At 36.7% G+C, this 16848-nt stretch overlaps 2 protein-coding genes across 2 annotated transcripts; one reads left to right on the forward strand and one right to left on the reverse strand.

Moving 5' to 3' along the window:
* Window positions 1–1332: 1332 nt before the first annotated feature.
* On the reverse strand, window positions 1333–3737 carry LOC307006919 (zona pellucida sperm-binding protein 4-like). Its single transcript, XM_079628441.1, has 8 exons — window positions 2889–3737; window positions 2626–2813; window positions 2454–2551; window positions 2228–2385; window positions 1957–2149; window positions 1745–1892; window positions 1588–1660; window positions 1333–1509 (listed from the first exon to the last, which is right to left on the reverse strand). The coding sequence occupies exons 1-8, from the start codon at window positions 3694–3696 to the stop codon at window positions 1433–1435; spliced, it is 1743 nt and encodes a 580-aa protein (XP_079484567.1). The 5' UTR covers window positions 3697–3737; the 3' UTR covers window positions 1333–1432.
* A 7080-nt stretch (window positions 3738–10817) lies between these two features.
* sec61a1b (SEC61 translocon subunit alpha 1b) lies at window positions 10818–16490 on the forward strand. The gene is made up of 12 exons (XM_079628442.1): window positions 10818–11047; window positions 11796–11863; window positions 11953–12018; window positions 12173–12251; window positions 12605–12736; window positions 13221–13330; window positions 13930–14083; window positions 14172–14332; window positions 14460–14657; window positions 14806–14997; window positions 15094–15170; window positions 15260–16490. The coding sequence occupies exons 1-12, from the start codon at window positions 11041–11043 to the stop codon at window positions 15444–15446; spliced, it is 1431 nt and encodes a 476-aa protein (XP_079484568.1). The 5' UTR covers window positions 10818–11040; the 3' UTR covers window positions 15447–16490.
* Window positions 16491–16848: the final 358 nt, after the last annotated feature.

A 16848-nucleotide genomic window follows, 5' to 3' on the forward strand; every position in this document is an offset into this window, starting at 1 on the left:
GTGGTGGTTGCCATGGTAACGGACCTGTTTGGTAGTACTGAAATCGCTATGGCAACAGAACAGTAGATTTTCTTTTGCACTGGGGATCATGTGTTGGCCTACATACGGTATGCTTATTACACCTCCTTTAAAATGTCAGGCATATCAAGTGAATTAAACCCCAATCTTAAACATATGGGGGATATGTTCACCTTACTTAATTACTGGTTTCAAGTACGCAGCTGGCTCATTTTGAAGAGTTTACATTTGCATGCTCATTAAAGACACTCAGCTGTGCTCTGTTTTAGTTCAATTCAGTCTATTCTTCCTTTGTTCTTTCTTTGTCCCTAAGAATAGACCATTGTGAGGGCAAAGCATTGCTCGGTTTCTTTTGTCTTTTTCTGCGAACTGAGTCATACCTTTTGAGGTCGCACACACATTAGTAAATATTTAATTTGTCAGGCATCATCCTGATATATTTAACTTCCCAAGTGCCAATGTGAGATGCTTTTGATAAAGACAAAACTGGGACAATTCTCTAGCTTGAATAAAAAATAAAATAAATTTATAAATAATAAAATAAACAAAAGTTTATTCAAACTCACACAGTTCGAAATATATTTGAAATGTTTGAAATGGTTTTCATGGCAAAAGGCCTGTATTTTCAGGGTGTTTACACAACAACGACGTACTAAAAATGGAAACGTTTTTTCTTTGAGTTTTCGTGGGAAATTTCTTAGAGACGACAACTTAGGGTGACAGTCCCGAAATTGGTGCGTCCCTTAATACATAAATAGTGTCCTGCATTTCAGTTATGTCTGTATTATAATTTTTTCATCCCTGAAATTGCAAAAATAAAATAAAAACTGTGACTGGTATTTAAAAATCTATTTGTGCAGCCGTCATGTTCTAGCTGTAATATTAACCAACCAACCTAACCCTAGCCCTGAAATTATAAGGCAATAATATATCCCAAATTTATTGAAATGAACATTTATTGTCTTGTCAGAGGAGGACAGGCTCCATCCAAAGTTTCTCGTCAACTAAACATATTATGGAACTATTTTACCTGCTGCCATCACCTTTGTCTCCATTGGGACAAATGCAAATAATAGATTTCACAATGAAAAAGTTCAAAAGCATTATTTCTCTAAACTGTTAAAACACGTCAACTTGTGGATTTCTGAACTGGTGTGAGTGAATGGAGGCGGGGCTAATTGTTGCATATTCATAGAACCACGTATACTAAATGAGGCAACAGTGTAGTTACATTCAAGCAATTTTAAGGCATGAAGAACTTTTCCAAGGAACATTTTTTTAAATATGTCATTTTGGTAATCAAAGATGAGTTTTAAAAATGTGAGAACAATCACGAAACATCCAACTCCAGTCAGAAATCAATACCAGAGAGAAACTAGTGTTGAGTATCAGGAAGTTTATTAAAAAACTAAATTCACATGACCAGGATAACTTCTCCACTAGACACCACAGTTTGCCCACTAGAGATGGTCTTGACATGCGCATCTCTTCCTAAAAAAAAAAGTGATAGAAGCATGAGGCATTCAAATAAAATGTTATTCCTGAAGTCAATTTACAGCAAGCACTCACTTTTCCTAGTGCAGCTTTGCTCACAGGTGCCAGAAGAGGGATGGCACACCGCTGTACTACAGTGGATGAAGATCTAACAGAGGGGAAAGGGTTAAGCCTTATAATTCAATATAAAAAGCACTAAAATTAAGGCTTGAGGTAAGGCTGCAGAGCATACGGTTTCCTGCAGAGGAGCCAGTGATGCTGGATCCACAAATGTGAACATCTTCACAACAAAGCGCTTGTAGTGGGTTGGGAACTGAAGACCCGAAGATCCAGCCATTGGAACCAATGTGGTCAGGTAACGATCATCCTGGTAAGGGCATCTGAAAGGCAAAGAGGCATTCAGAAAAGCCTTACAGCACATGGATAAAGACTGGCCTTACTCACCCATCAACCAGAAGGTCCCATTGGGGTAGACTGAGTGGACTGGGGGTTTGTGTCGCCCAGCAATGTCCCAGCATCAGGACAATGTTGGGGTCGGTCCTCTCCAAAATGCGCACCTCAACATACACAGGCTCTCGCAGGACTTTTGTAATTGGATAATCAGCACCACTGTAGTAGGATGTGTACGCCTCATCCCCTGAGGATACAGTGTTAAACTAAACTGCTGCAACCTGGAGTTTGAGAGGCGTTAGTTATACTTGGGACAAACCCTTACCTTCTGCACAGCCTTTAGTGACACATTGACCATTTGCCAGTCTAAGCTCAACCCTGAGGGGTCCAGGAGCAGCTACTGGTGGAGGTGGAGGAACACTGTTGACCTCCACAACCAGAGCTTCCACAGAAGTAGCAGAGTACCTACACTGGAAGAGAAGCCTGGACAAACCATGAGCTTGTAGCAGTTGTCAATGATTAACATTTATGATAAAGCATAGGTCACCTACTCAAAATGGCTGTCCCTTGTGATGGAACCAAGTGGTCCAATACCCACTTCATACGAGGAGATCATTCGGTTTTCATACACCACATATCCACTGTCCTCCTGCAAATAGTAACACTGTTGGCATCCAGTCCATCCTAAGCCACACAGAAAAAAAAACACAAGCAGCTACTCACAATCATGCTCGTGCCACATGCAGTGACAGGGAACTGGTATATAGCAAAGAAAGGTGTGGATCCCACAGGACTGCAAGATGGGTCACTTCCACCCAAGAGACGGACAGAATCCAGGCTCAGTCGAGGCAGCGTAACATCTCTAGCCACCACTACCACAAACTGACCATCTCTTATACACTGGACAGTCACTGGAAAGAGTTACAAGAGCAGGTTATTGCTGAAAATCAGTTTAACATGAACACTTTGCATTGATTCAATCTTACCAGCCTTCCCATAGTAACATTGCTGTCCATTAAAGCAGCAGTTTATAGCTGCACACTCAGCACCACTAATACCAGGTGGTCCACATTGGATCTGCTCATAATCAGCTACAGCACATTTGTCAAGGGGCTCTGCCTGTGCCACTGGCTGCTTAGGCTGAAACTGAGAAAACTGTTGACTAGCTTGCTGTTGAACTGACTGAGGAAACTGTTGACTAGCTTGCTGTTGAACTGACTGAGGAAACTGTTGACTAGCTTGCTGTTGAACTGACTGAGGAAACTGTTGACTAGCTTGCTGTTGAACTGACTGAGGAAACCGTTGACTAGCTTGCTGTTGAACTGACTGAGGAAACCGTTGACTAGCTTGCTGTTGAACTGACTGAGGAAACTGTTGACTAGCTTGCTGTTGAACTGACTGAGGAAACCGTTGACTAGCTTGCTGTTGAAACTGCCGATTAGCTTGCTGTCGAACTGACTGAGGAAACTGTTGACTAGCTTGCTGTTGAAACTGCCGATTAGCTTGCGGTTGAACTGACTGAGGAAACTGTTGACTAGCTTGCTGTTGAACTGACTGGGGAAACTGTTGACTAGCTTGCTGTACAACTGACTGAGGAAACTGTTGACTAGTTTGTTGCTGAACTGGCCGAGGAAATTGTTGACTAGCTTGCTGTTGAAACCGCTGGTCAGTTTGCTGGAACATCAGAGATTGAGGATTCTGGGGCAGATTACTCCACTGTGGAACAGCATGACTGAACGCAAAGACCCAAACACAAAGTGCCAGAGACTGACGCGCACACCAACTTCCTGCCATTGTTCAACAGTAGTCACACTGCTGAGATGCTGCCCTTTGTTTTTTTTTGTACCATACAGACTTTGGCTAATTAATGATAATCCCTCCCTCTTCATTAACAGTCATGATTCTCCAGACTTGCATGAGTGGGAGTCTATGCAATGCGTGATTCTATTGGTTCTTACAATTATTATACTTTTTGAACATACACAAAAGCACATATTGAGCTGAATTCTGAATAGTATGCTAGTACAATTTATTTCATTCTGAAGTCAGCCTTTGTTTTCTCCTTCATTAGCTGAATTGTATAGGCTATTTGATGGTTTGGCTATTCTGGATTTTTTTTGTTTTATTCAATGTAAAATTAAAAATATAAGCATTTTTATTATATACATTTATGAATTTATGAAAATTCATAAAATAATTAATGAATAAATAAGACATTTATCAGTAGATAAAACGTTTATAAAAAACAAATATATAATTCACTCAAATTATTATGCTGAAAATATTATTTACAATCAACAAAACTGTATTCAAATTAGAATCATTTTCATTATATACATTTTTTAAATACAATTTGCAAAATACATAATATAAAATAACAAATAAACAATACATTTAGAAATAAATATAAAGTCTAAAAAATAAATATACATTTATTCAAATTCGAGGGCATCAGTGATCCTGTATGTCATAACTAGCAGGGTCATTTATAGAGGTCACTTCATCGACCCTTGATGCAAATCAATATTTCATCCCATTCTAGTCCCATCGAAAGCATGTGTTTGTGTGGCATGGTTCTTCATATGATACATTCAAACAGGTGGAAAAAAGACACTAGCACTGCTCATCCATATAGCCAACATCACATGATACAGGTTAACACTTTAGCAACTAACAGAGGGGGGAAAAAGAGAATTCAGGGAAGAAACACACCCTGACAGGGCCAGCCGTATAGGTCATGAATGCCCCTTGGTTTTGACCACAGTCAGAGAGAGTGAGAGAAATCCAGGCCAAGAAAGAATTCGAATCTTACATAAGCACCGCAATGACGTCAATGCCGCTCTCATATAGCATTAGCTGTAGGCTGTTGTGTTGACTTCCTTCACTGACTGTGCTGTCAACATGTGTTTAATCAGGCCTGCCAATTACACTAACAAGATCAGCTACATCTATCCATTCCACCAACATATTCCTGATCAGCTATAGGCCTATTATTTCATTAACATAACTGCAAATGCTCAGGTGATTCTCAGGTGAGTCAAGAAAAAGACAGTGTTGCTTTGCCAGATTAAGTGAGAAGTCTATGAAGAAATTTTTTTTTTTCATTTCTACTTTTCTATTGTATGTAATGTGAATATTCTGTCAAAGCAGCTCTGAGCTATTATATTCACATTACATACAATAGAAAAGTATAAAATGTATTTTGCAAATTGTATTTAAAAAATGTATATAATGAAAATGATTCTAATTTGAATACAGTTTTGTTGATTGTAAATTATATTTTCAGCATAATAATTTGAGTGAATTATAATTTTTATTAATTTATAAACGTTTTATCTACTTATAAATGTCTTATTTGTTCATTAATTATTTTATGAATTTTATAAAATATTTTTCATAAATGTATATAATAAAAATGCTTCTATTTAGAATTTTACATTGAATAAAAAAAAATATTTCAAATAGAGAGACAGAGAGAAAGGGCAGGGTTGACTAAGCGTTGTTTTAACGTAACCGATACTCGATACTCGATAGTTGAAGAAAATGGAAAGGGGTTGGAAGGAAAGAAGAGGTTTTCAGACAAAGGTTTTCATTTTCTGTTAAATCTATTTTTTATGTGTGTTTTTTTCCGATTAAGTATAATATTATCTTATTTAATTTCTATTAAAAAAAATATATTTTTATTAAACCTGAAACAGGGAAAAATACAATAAACTTCAATTTCTCCTGTTCTTCGCACAAAGCTATCATGCCTTCAGAAGACTGTGAAATTTAGTACATTTGGACCTCTTAAAAGTGTTTTGGAGCATGACAGACATGGCTACAACAAACTGCTGTTGTATTGGGGAAAAAAAGCGCACAAATTGTTTTCCTATTGTGTTCTGATAAAAAAATAGGTTTGAAATGACACAAGTAGTAAATGCATTTATGTGAACTATTCATTTTATGTGAACTATGCCTTTAAAAACCTAGTGAAATGGCAGTGAAGCACTGAATCCTGTAGCCTTGATGTAACAAGGATGATGTAACAATGTCTCAAGCAATTGTAAAGTGTTCTGGCGTCCGGTTCAAGGTATTCAGAGGCGTGCAATAGTCTGCTGAATAATACTTTGGTGGAAATAGTTTGGGTGCTGGTGCACAAGGGCGTCCTTCCATTTTAAGAAGGAATAAAATAGGACTAGAACTCATTTTAAAGATGTATTGACTTCCCAAATGATTCCAATATTGCCCTCTGTTTAGGAATCTGTTGAGTTGTAAAGTGCTCTGTCTACTGAAGCATTCTGTCCTCTGCTGTCCTGATGTGTGTTTGCACATGTGCCGTCACATTCTGACTCATTAGACGCCTCTCCAACTCACTAACAGTATTTATAGATGCATCTAAATATAAGAAAGAAAAAAAAACTCCCACTAATCTGAAACACACAGAAATCAGCAAAACAGCTCGGACATTTGTTGACATGCATTCATTTACTACAGTATAGTTTATAGTGTCTGAGGATATGTGGAACTAACTATGTTTACTCTCTCTAAACAAATTAGTAAATGCCTCATTCATTCATTCATTCATTCATTCATTCATTCATTCATTCATTCATTCATGTTGGAAAATACCTTGTGCACCAGGCCAGGGGGTTTACACAAAGTTTAAATGTTTTACTTCATTAAACAGCAGGGAGAAAGAGCAAAGAGAAACTTCAGACAATGCTTGTTATTATTTCCACATTTAATTTCACTTCAGTAATAAACAGCATTTTTTAAATAATTAAATTAATATTTTTATTTGAATATTATTATAATAATAATAAACAAACAAACAAATAAACATAAATAAATAAATGGATGGATGATGGATAGATAGATAGATAGATAGATAGATAGATAGATAGATAGATAGATAGATAGATAGATAGATAGATAGATAGATAGATAGATAGATAGATAGATAGATAGATAGATAGATAGATAGATAGATTCTCTCCAATAGTATTCTTTGTGCTGGTGGGATTTTCTCTAAAATTGGTCTGAGATGCTCCGGCCGTGATTAAAGCTTATTCGAAGGCATTGTCTGGAGTCTGTAATGCTGCAGGTTATATTATGGAGACCTTATTTCCCAGCACTAGTGTAAAAAGGAACGAGACGTCGTTCGACTCAGTGTGAGACTCTTAGGCGGGGTTATATTGCTGTCAGGGAACTAGAAGTCTAGGCATTTTATGTGGTCAGAATGGCAACTCTTTAGGTCAGAGGTCAAAGGTCAATTCAACTGAGTATAATTGTGCAAATGTCAACTGCTTGACTGGAGATGCCGCAGGTAAACTTAAGTCAGGTGCATAGGGGAAAATCTACCTAGATAGATAGATAGATAGATAGATAGATAGATAGATAGATAGATAGATAGATAGATAGATAGATAGATAGATAGATAGATAGATAGATAGATAATAGATAGATAGATTGTGGCAGTTATATCTGAAATAGATTTCATTGGTATTTTGTAATTTGCATGTCAGCTCATTAAGATTGAAAGAAAGATTTAAGTAATAATGTCCAGCTATATGCCTATTATTGTACTGAGTGCTTTTAAGAACACTTTTCAAGACCTGATGCGAACAGTATTGAGGCAGTCCACTTCCTGAGCATTTAATAAAGTAGATGAACTTTTTATTTTAAACCAAATTATGTAAGGCATAACGGAAGGAGCACAGCAAACCCAAGTGGCCAAATGAGCCAACGGAAATGTCACATAAACCATAAAATAAATCATGTAACTCTCAGCAGAGTTAGCAACTGAAGAATTTAGGTCCTGCGTTATGTCAACAGCATCTGAAAATAGCAGCTCAAATTGACCATATCTCACTGAGAAATGCAAACACCACAAAAATAAATGAAGCGGAAGGCTTTATATGTAAAAAACAAACGTTTTGCTTATGTATCACGCTGCTTTCTTCTCAGTCCAGATTCCACATCCTTCCACATGGCTGAAATATGACTCATTTAAAAGAAATGTACAAGAGGTATATATACACATAGAAAAAAAAAAAAATGCTAAATCAAGTTAAATTACATTTTTCCCCTTATACGACACGACACTGAGATGTAAAAGAAAACAAACTAGTTGGGGGAGAAAAGAATGTGTGATTTGTGTGGTATTTGCTTGGCCTCACCTCGGTGTTATCTCACAGTTCACTGACCATTATATAACCAGTTTGAACAAGTATCTCTTTATTAAAGCGCAGACAACTGCTCATCTCTAACCAACAAGCACACCAGAGAATCAGCCGCTGATGTGCGCATAAATGTGTATAAAGTACTGAGCAAAAGGCCATGTGTTCTCTCTGCTCCCTCATTTGTACTTTCCCCGGTTGGTGTGAATGTTAGTACGGCTCAGTGATAATGTGTGTCAGATCAGATTGGCCTGGATCAGCTGCAGACAGACCCCAGACTGGGAGAATCTGCTGTCAGTATCATGTTATAACCATTCAACAAATCTGTTTTGATGAAGAATTGTTTTTTAATAAAGAAAAATCGTCAGTTAAATAATTAATTATCAAGTTTTAAATGTTGCTGTGGTGAACACCATCTTATAAATTACAAAAAAATAACTTGAAATATGTATATTAACCCCTTAAGCAGCACCCCCTTATTTTTAAATAGACATGAAAATGCACATTCCGACCTTAAATGGTTGGAATTCAATGTTAAAAATTAAATTATTCATATTTTATATAAAATATATATTTTCAAAACCTGGAGGACTCTAAAAATGCAAAAATAAATAAATAATCAAAGCCAAAAATCTGAACAAGTTTCAGTGTTTCAAATTTTAGGTTGATATCTCCAAAAAAAAGCTTTCAGTGAGATTTTGTTTGGGCGCAGTACCAAACTTTTTCACTAGTTGTTTTTACCATTTTCATAGAATTTATGAAGTAGACATCCTATTCAGAAGTAGGCTATAGGATGGTTTGGCAAAAGTTTGGCAGATTTTAAAATGAATTCAACCTCTAAGAAACACAAAAAGAGCACGTATGTGCATTATAGCTCGCTGTCACATCACAAATAACATAACATAACATAATGGATGCTATCTTTTGAACTCTTGGCATGAAAACAAACTGAGGTTTCTACCATTCTTTCATGATTTTTCATGTTCATCACTATTTCAAAATAAAGGTCTGAACACGCATTAGGAGTATGAAAATATTCTTGTTGCAAATTGATAAATTACGGCTCATCTGTAATTTATTTTGAAAATCAGACACCAAATATGTAAACTAGAGATTGTAAGCTTTCAAATGATATATAGTTTGTCAAGATTAATTTAGGTTTAGTATAGGATATTACTGTTTTAAATATGTAATGGCTGTGCCAATATAAGGGGTTAAAAATTAATCATATTATATAATGTACAGAATTAATGGCATTATCATTGTAGGCCTATGTCAAAATAAACATCATTATAAAAGTGGTATGATTGTCAAAAAACATCTTAGTATCATAGTTCATAATACTATTTGTTCAGGGACTCTACATGATTCAACAGTAAAGTTCTTGTGGCAACAGGTTTTTTCATGCATCAAGAGTGCAAGGACGCCCCCTGGCGGTTATTTCAGTTACGTTGCTCAGACACAAACTATTCACCACAAATTTAAGCATTACAATTTTGTGCCTCTTAATTGTTGCCATAATATGTCAACTACCAATTATATTACGTTGGAATTAAATGTTCTCTTTGAAAGTAGTTTGAGTTTTGAGTAACTTTGGCTAATACATCAAAACGTTTGTCAGTCACAGTCAATTAAAAGACTAAAATAAACTAATAAAACATGCAAATATTGCTATCAGTGTTGGGGTAACGCATTACAAGTAACGCAAGTTAGGTAATCAGATTACTTTTTTTCAAGTAGCTAGTAAAGTAATGCATTACTTTTACATTTACAACAAAATATCTGAGATACTTAAAAAAAAAAAAAAAAAGAAGTAACACAAGGTAGGCTACACCTGAGCTCTCCTGTCCCCCAAATCGTTTGTGAGGTACAGAGGCGTTGTGTGCTCTGTTTAATCATGATGGTTATTGTATAGTTCTAGAATCTAAATGTGAGCATGTATTTACTCATCTGACTTGCCCAAAAACAGATTGAGTATTTCTAAAAATGAATAAAAACAGTGGAATGCAAACTCAGAATATTACACAAATCTGTAGGCTTAATAATAAAATACAACACATATAGCCTGCTCAATTCATTATTCATCTCATTAGGCTATACGTACAGTACGGATGTAAATTTGCTCTTCCTTCCGCCTGAGGATTATTTATTTTACTTTTGGTGTGAAAGGGGCTATACAACTACCAAAAATAGAACTTTTGCTTTTTTTTTTGTTATAACAACAAAACAAAACATGAGAGCCCAGGCCAAGTAACGCCAAAACACATTATTTCCCATAAAAAGTAACTAAGTTATACAATTAGTTACTTTTTAAGAATTAACGCAATACTTTTAAAAGTAACTTTCATCAACACTGATTCTAATAGGCCTACGCTATAATTCAACAACTCCAATCAAGTGATTTGACATATTCTTCCGCCAGGGGGCGCATGGAGGCTCGCGAAGCCGAATCTCCTTTAAAATAATTAAAATCTCAGGTAGACCCCATTCAATTGTATTGTAATTGTAAGTCTATTAATACCAAATGTTTGTTCCGGGAATGCATACAGAAATCTATCCCAGCACTCTAGGCTACTTTAGATCAGTATATTATGTCATTATGTCAAAGATTATATAAGTGTTTATCACGTGACTGCCCTCAAGCCTGTTCGAGCAATAATATACGTGTAAACAAATCACACACTGAGAAACCTAAATATCCACTGATGAACTGCGTGAAAAGATAAAACGCTTAAAGCGATCATTATCATACCTACGTATTTATTACGCAGCATCAGAGACGACTTCCGGACCACTAATCCCGCCCTTTCCAGTTTGATCATTTTGCATTCAACCCACTATTTCTGTGGCTCAGACACTGACGTGTATCTCTGTGCTCTGGGTGATGACGTGTCCTGAACACGCTCCTCTCAGACTCGTAGCGCTGCTGACCGGTGATTGCTAACCGCTAGATTGGGACCGTCATCAGAGGAACACCATGGCCAGTGAGTCTTCATCGTTTTTATTGTACTTCCAGTCTATTAACAACTAGTGTAATGTACTCTATAGTTATAAACAACTGGTATTTTAACAATAACTGGTTAGCCACAGTGTTTATTCGTTCATTAAACATTAGCAACTGCATTTTCTGTCAGAATCTAATGCTGTTCATTGTTTTATCGTTAGGGTCACAGAAACACGTTGTTTAACTTTTATTTTGTCGTTTAAAATGTGACTTTATGGTTAAATTTGTAATTTCACTGGTTTTAAAAAGAGACCATGGCCAGCTAGTAACGTTACTAACGTTAGCTCCGTAAGCTAGCCTTGTCACAAATGCATTTGTTGTTTATATCATTGCTTAGAAGTTGATTGTATTGTAATCCTGTAATAATGCTCGTAAGCAATTTCGTTAGAACCATGGTGTGTAAAATTATAACGCTAACTTCACATAAAAATCTGCCAACTATGATAATAATCATTGTTGTGTATCGTAGCGTGATTTGTATTCGTTTTATGCATGCATTTGGTGTGCAGATGGTTTTGATCGTGTTATTTGGGTCAGGGTTTTCTTCTTCTTGGACTGAATGATGACGTTGCAAGATAGAGATTCAAGCAACTTGTTTGACCTCCAGAAACTCTAAAGCCACGTCGCCTGAATTCCCAAGAGCTCCTGGGATAGTAACGTTGTCTTGTTTTCTCATGTTAGGTTAAATAACTCTAACCCCAAGTCCGGTTCTTTCCTTTTTCTTTCAGTTAAATTCCTGGAGGTGATAAAGCCATTCTGTGCGGTTTTACCTGAGATCCAGAAACCAGAAAGGAGGGTATGCAGTTATATCTCACCTCAACATCTTGCTTTAATGGTTCCTGTGGCACTTCAGTGATTCTAACTTGTTAAATCTCTTCACCACAGATTCAGTTCAGAGAGAAGGTATTATGGACAGCAATTACCCTGTTCATCTTTCTGGTGTGCTGCCAGGTATGTTTACTCCGTTAACTCCTAAGCTGTTAGTGCTGTAAACTGTTGATCAACAAATCATTCTTGTGCATTTGATAAACCTCTCAATCCAAACATTACCATCTTTGGATGTTTTTATTGGTTTAAATGATCTCCTACGCTCTCTCTCCTCCAGATTCCCCTCTTTGGAATCATGTCTTCAGACTCAGCAGATCCCTTTTACTGGATGAGAGTGATTCTGGCATCCAACAGAGGTGTGTATACCTGAATCAGCAATGTCAGAGTGATTGAATCAGATGAATGATTTAATCAAATATCGTTGGCGGATTAATTTGCTCATAATTATAAAATTGGATTTTAATGATGTTAAGCACTCTTGCTAATTTTAAGTCCATCAACATCTGCCAATGACTGTGATTTGTTTAGTTGTCAATTAGGCTACTTATACAAAATTATCCCAAATGGTGAATTTGGAGTAAATATGATTTAATATGTTGTACATCTTTATTTTTATATTGGTCACCTGCGTTTGCAAAATCCCAAATTGGCCAGCCATTAGATTTAGTTTAGTAAAAGTTGAATTAAAGCTTAAAAATGTGTGTTTCAGGAACTCTGATGGAGTTGGGTATCTCTCCTATTGTGACGTCTGGTCTAATCATGCAGCTGCTGGCTGGGGCTAAAATCATTGAAGTTGGAGACACACCTAAAGACCGAGCGCTCTTCAACGGAGCTCAGAAACGTAAGGCAACCCTTTCTCTTTTACACTATATGAGTTGTCCATTTACATGGCTCGCTGCAATTCCTGATTCTGATTGGTCATTTGTGGAACTCTGCATATATTATGCTTTATTATATTATGCATATATTATTAATATATTATATTTGAATGACGGGCCAAAGTTATACTTAATATTTTATTATTTAGTTATTTCATTTATTTGATTAATGTGTTAATTTGATCATTTACAGTCAGCCAGTTTTTATTGTAAAATAAACCCCCTCAGGCTCTGCCATCTTGCAACAATGCAAGATTATAATAATGCATTATCGTTTACCAGTTGCACATCTTTCCTGTGGTCTTTGATGTACTTAGCTAAGTTACTTCACTGATTGAAAGTAATAGAAAGGTCTAATGCAGCTCCCATTGCAGTAATGCTTGTGGGAAACCCATCTTAATGTCACTTGTTTCTGTAAGATATCTAACTGTGAGATCTTTCCACCAGTCTTTGGCATGATCATCACCATTGGCCAGGCTATTGTGTATGTTATGACTGGCATGTATGGAGACCCTTCAGAGATGGGTGCGGGAGTCTGCCTCCTCATCATCATCCAGGTTAATTCACATTCTCTCTATTGTATCGACAAGTGCTTGAAATAATTAGACATTTTAGGAGTGATAAACTGATATATTGGTACATATCTTCAGCTGATAACCTTTTCTACAGAAGCATTTGGTTCTGACTGAATCTCCTGATAGGATTGTGGATGGATAATGCACGTTTTCTGTTTGTCATTCATATTGTGTATCGGGTGCATTTTAATTCTAGTACTCTTGATTCTAGATACTATCATTGACAACAACCTTTAAAATAACATTGGATCTATTTTCACCTTATTGTGGATTTATTTATTTATTTTTATCTCTCTCTCCAAGTTATTAGATGGCACTGTTGGTTGTTACATTGTCTGTAAAATCACAAGACTTCGCTCTGGCTAATACAGTGAGCTTTGTAGGCATTGTGTAAATAATCTCATCTGTTTGCATTCGGGTCTAACCCCATCTATGCAAATGAGCGCATATAAACAAACTGATTGATCAACATCTTGTATCTTGTCAGTCTTATCTTGTGCTTCATCTGCATGCTCTGTATAGAGTTGAATTATGTTATGGTTGTTGATATCTTAATGATATTGATGATCTGTTCTCTGTAGCTGTTTGTGGCCGGTCTGATCGTGTTGCTGCTGGATGAGTTGCTGCAAAAGGGTTACGGTTTGGGCTCTGGTATCTCTCTCTTCATTGCCACAAACATCTGTGAGACAATCGTATGGAAAGCGTTCAGCCCAACCACAGTCAACACAGGAAGAGGTTTGTGTTCAGGATGGAAGTATCTCGTTTCGAACCATTCTGTGGTGTCATAAATAATGTTGACTGAATTTTGTTTGTGTACATTCAGGTACTGAGTTTGAGGGAGCCATTATTGCTCTGTTCCACCTGTTGGCCACCCGTACTGATAAAGTGCGAGCTCTGAGAGAGGCCTTCTACAGACAGAACCTGCCCAACCTCATGAACCTCATCTCTACAGTCTTTGTCTTTGCTGTAGTCATATACTTCCAGGTTAGTGGATTGTTGTTTAACAGAGGTGTTTGCTAAGGTTTCACTGTTGTTCAAATCCTAACCCAAATTAGCTGACAACATTTATTAGATGCTAAGTACGTATATATATTTTTTTCTTGTTCCACAGGGCTTCAGAGTCGACCTCCCTATCAAATCGGCACGTTACCGTGGCCAGTACAACACATATCCTATCAAACTCTTCTACACCTCCAACATTCCCATCATCCTGCAGTCTGCACTGGTGTCCAACCTTTACGTCATCTCTCAAATGCTCTCCACTCGCTTCAGCGGGAACTTCTTGGTCAACCTACTGGGCACTTGGTCGGTAAGTGACCATGTATAAGTTAATTGTTACTTTAAAATATTGTCTGAACAGTTTTTTATTTCTGTTTAAAAATGATTCTATATGATGAACAAATTATTTAAAAAATACTTGGTGCACCTATAATGTGTGTGTTTGTTTCTGTTAACAGGATAGCTCAAGTGGAGGGCCAGCTCGTGCTTACCCAGTAGGAGGTCTGTGCTACTACCTCTCTCCCCCAGAGTCTTTTGGTACAGTTCTGGATGATCCAGTTCATGCCGTCATTTACATAATATTCATGCTGGGATCCTGTGCCTTCTTCTCTAAGACCTGGATTGAGGTGTCTGGATCCTCTGCTAAAGATGTAAGGGCGTTAGTCTATTCCTGCTTCCTGATCACACAGAGCTACACTGCACAGTTGACTTAAGTGAGCTTTATATGTTCATTTTGCATTACTTAGGTGGCCAAACAGCTGAAAGAACAGCAGATGGTTATGAGAGGACACCGAGAAACTTCTATGGTCCATGAGCTCAACAGGTAAAACATGCAGAGCACTCAAATTGAATTAGACTCAGTGAGTCAAATATGGAATAACTAAAACTTTTTTTTTTTAAATCCTTATTTAGGTACATACCCACAGCTGCAGCTTTTGGAGGCCTGTGCATAGGTGGTCTGTCAGTCATGGCTGACTTCCTTGGAGCCATCGGTTCAGGAACTGGAATTTTGTTGGCCGTCACAATCATCTACCAATACTTTGAGATCTTTGTGAAAGAACAGAGTGAAGTGGGCAGCATGGGTGCTCTCCTCTTTTAGTACGGCCCTCTGTGACCACATCAGACTGTCTGAATTTATAAGGTTAAGTTCTTTTATATGATTTTTGATTTATTAAATGCACAAATTCAATGTTCTACATCAAGGATGGGCTCCCACTGTGCGTCTGATCCTGACCTGTAGTGGCTCGCTTTGCAGCAGAGTTGCAGACTGAATTGTGTTTTGCTCTCTTGGGGAAAATATGGCAGCTTGATATCTCTGTATTAAGTATGGGAATGTAACCATCCACTCTTTCTGTTTTTTTGTTGTTGCTTTTTTAAAAATCTCCCAAGCCGGTATCTATCTATAGATGTTTCGGATTCTACGTAATTCCATTCAATTATGCATTATAGAAGAAACCTGTCCCAACCTGATCCACATTTGATACGCCCTGCAGTTGTCTCTGTATGTGTGTGATGAGGTAAGCGCAATGTTATATCATGGCGACAGTTGATATGGTGTAAATAAAAATAGATTTTTACAGTTGGTATGCGCTCTTTTGCTCGCTGAGTGTGTGAAAACGTTGGATTGGTTGTTAAAATTTGCCCAGGTTTATCAATGCCATGTCTTTGTAATTACTGCATTGGATTTGTTGAGTCTTTGCCAACAGATTTTCCATTATATTTATGTTTGTTGTTTTTCTTGTATCTACAAGCTATTGTAAAATAGTTCTGTGCATTTCAGGAACACTACTTAATGCTTCTATTATCGCCACGCCCCCCTTTTAGATCTAATTAGCTTTGGTTTCTTTTAGTGGACCAAATGCTGCAGAAACTGCCTGTTTATGAATATGCCAGTGTTGATATGAGAGGATGTGGTTTGTAATAGTGTTTCATTAGTTGTTTTCTTATACAGACCATAGTATTAAAATTTGTTGCGAAGACTTTTGGAGTTTTGTTCTTTTAATTTTTACATTTTGAGCACAAATTTTTACAATTCTCAAAGATGTTATTTGATGGCAAAAGACTTACTTCAGAGTGAAACAAATGATTTCTGTGCAGAATCCACATGGCTACCCCATTCCATAAATAAATAGAAAAAACTTCAAAATAATTTGTCTTTGTGTGTGCGTCTGTGTTCATATGCTTTCTTTTACATGGCCTCATCCTGATGATAAAATAAAAAAATTGCATAGTGTCCTCTGTCAGATGCAATGTCAAATCCACTGAGAATGCTGAAAATGGAGTGACAAAGAATAAAATAAATGAATATTTAATGAAATGTAATATTTAACAATATACTGAAATCTAAGAATTAGGTAAATTATACTTATGTAGCCTATTATGTTTTTTTAAATTGATCACCCTATTATCCTAAGGATTTGGGATCAACTTCGATTAATGGGTTAAAGCTGCTTTATATATATATAAAAAAATTGCATATTGCAATACCAAAACACGAAAAT

Source organism: Phoxinus phoxinus, assembly GCF_949152265.1.
Source record: "Phoxinus phoxinus genome assembly, chromosome: 11".
NCBI lineage: Eukaryota > Metazoa > Chordata > Actinopteri > Cypriniformes > Leuciscidae > Phoxinus > Phoxinus phoxinus.

What these genes read in the sequence shown, in the direction of transcription:
- LOC307006919 (XM_079628441.1), bottom strand. Translation starts at nt 3,696, where the DNA reads ATGGCAGGAAGTTGGTGTGCGCGTCAGTCTCTGGCACTTTGTGTTTGG. An exon ending in ATGTTACTATGGGAAGGCTG is followed by an intron (nt 2,814 to 2,888) that starts GTAAGATTGAAT and finishes AACTCTTTCCAG; the next exon opens with TGACTGTCCAGTGTATAAGA. An exon ending in CACTAAAGGCTGTGCAGAAG is followed by an intron (nt 2,150 to 2,227) that starts GTAAGGGTTTGT and finishes CTGTATCCTCAG; the next exon opens with GGGATGAGGCGTACACATCC.
- sec61a1b (XM_079628442.1), top strand. An exon ending in TCCAGAAACCAGAAAGGAGG is followed by an intron (nt 11,864 to 11,952) that starts GTATGCAGTTAT and finishes TCTTCACCACAG; the next exon opens with ATTCAGTTCAGAGAGAAGGT. An exon ending in CTTCAACGGAGCTCAGAAAC is followed by an intron (nt 12,737 to 13,220) that starts GTAAGGCAACCC and finishes TCTTTCCACCAG; the next exon opens with TCTTTGGCATGATCATCACC.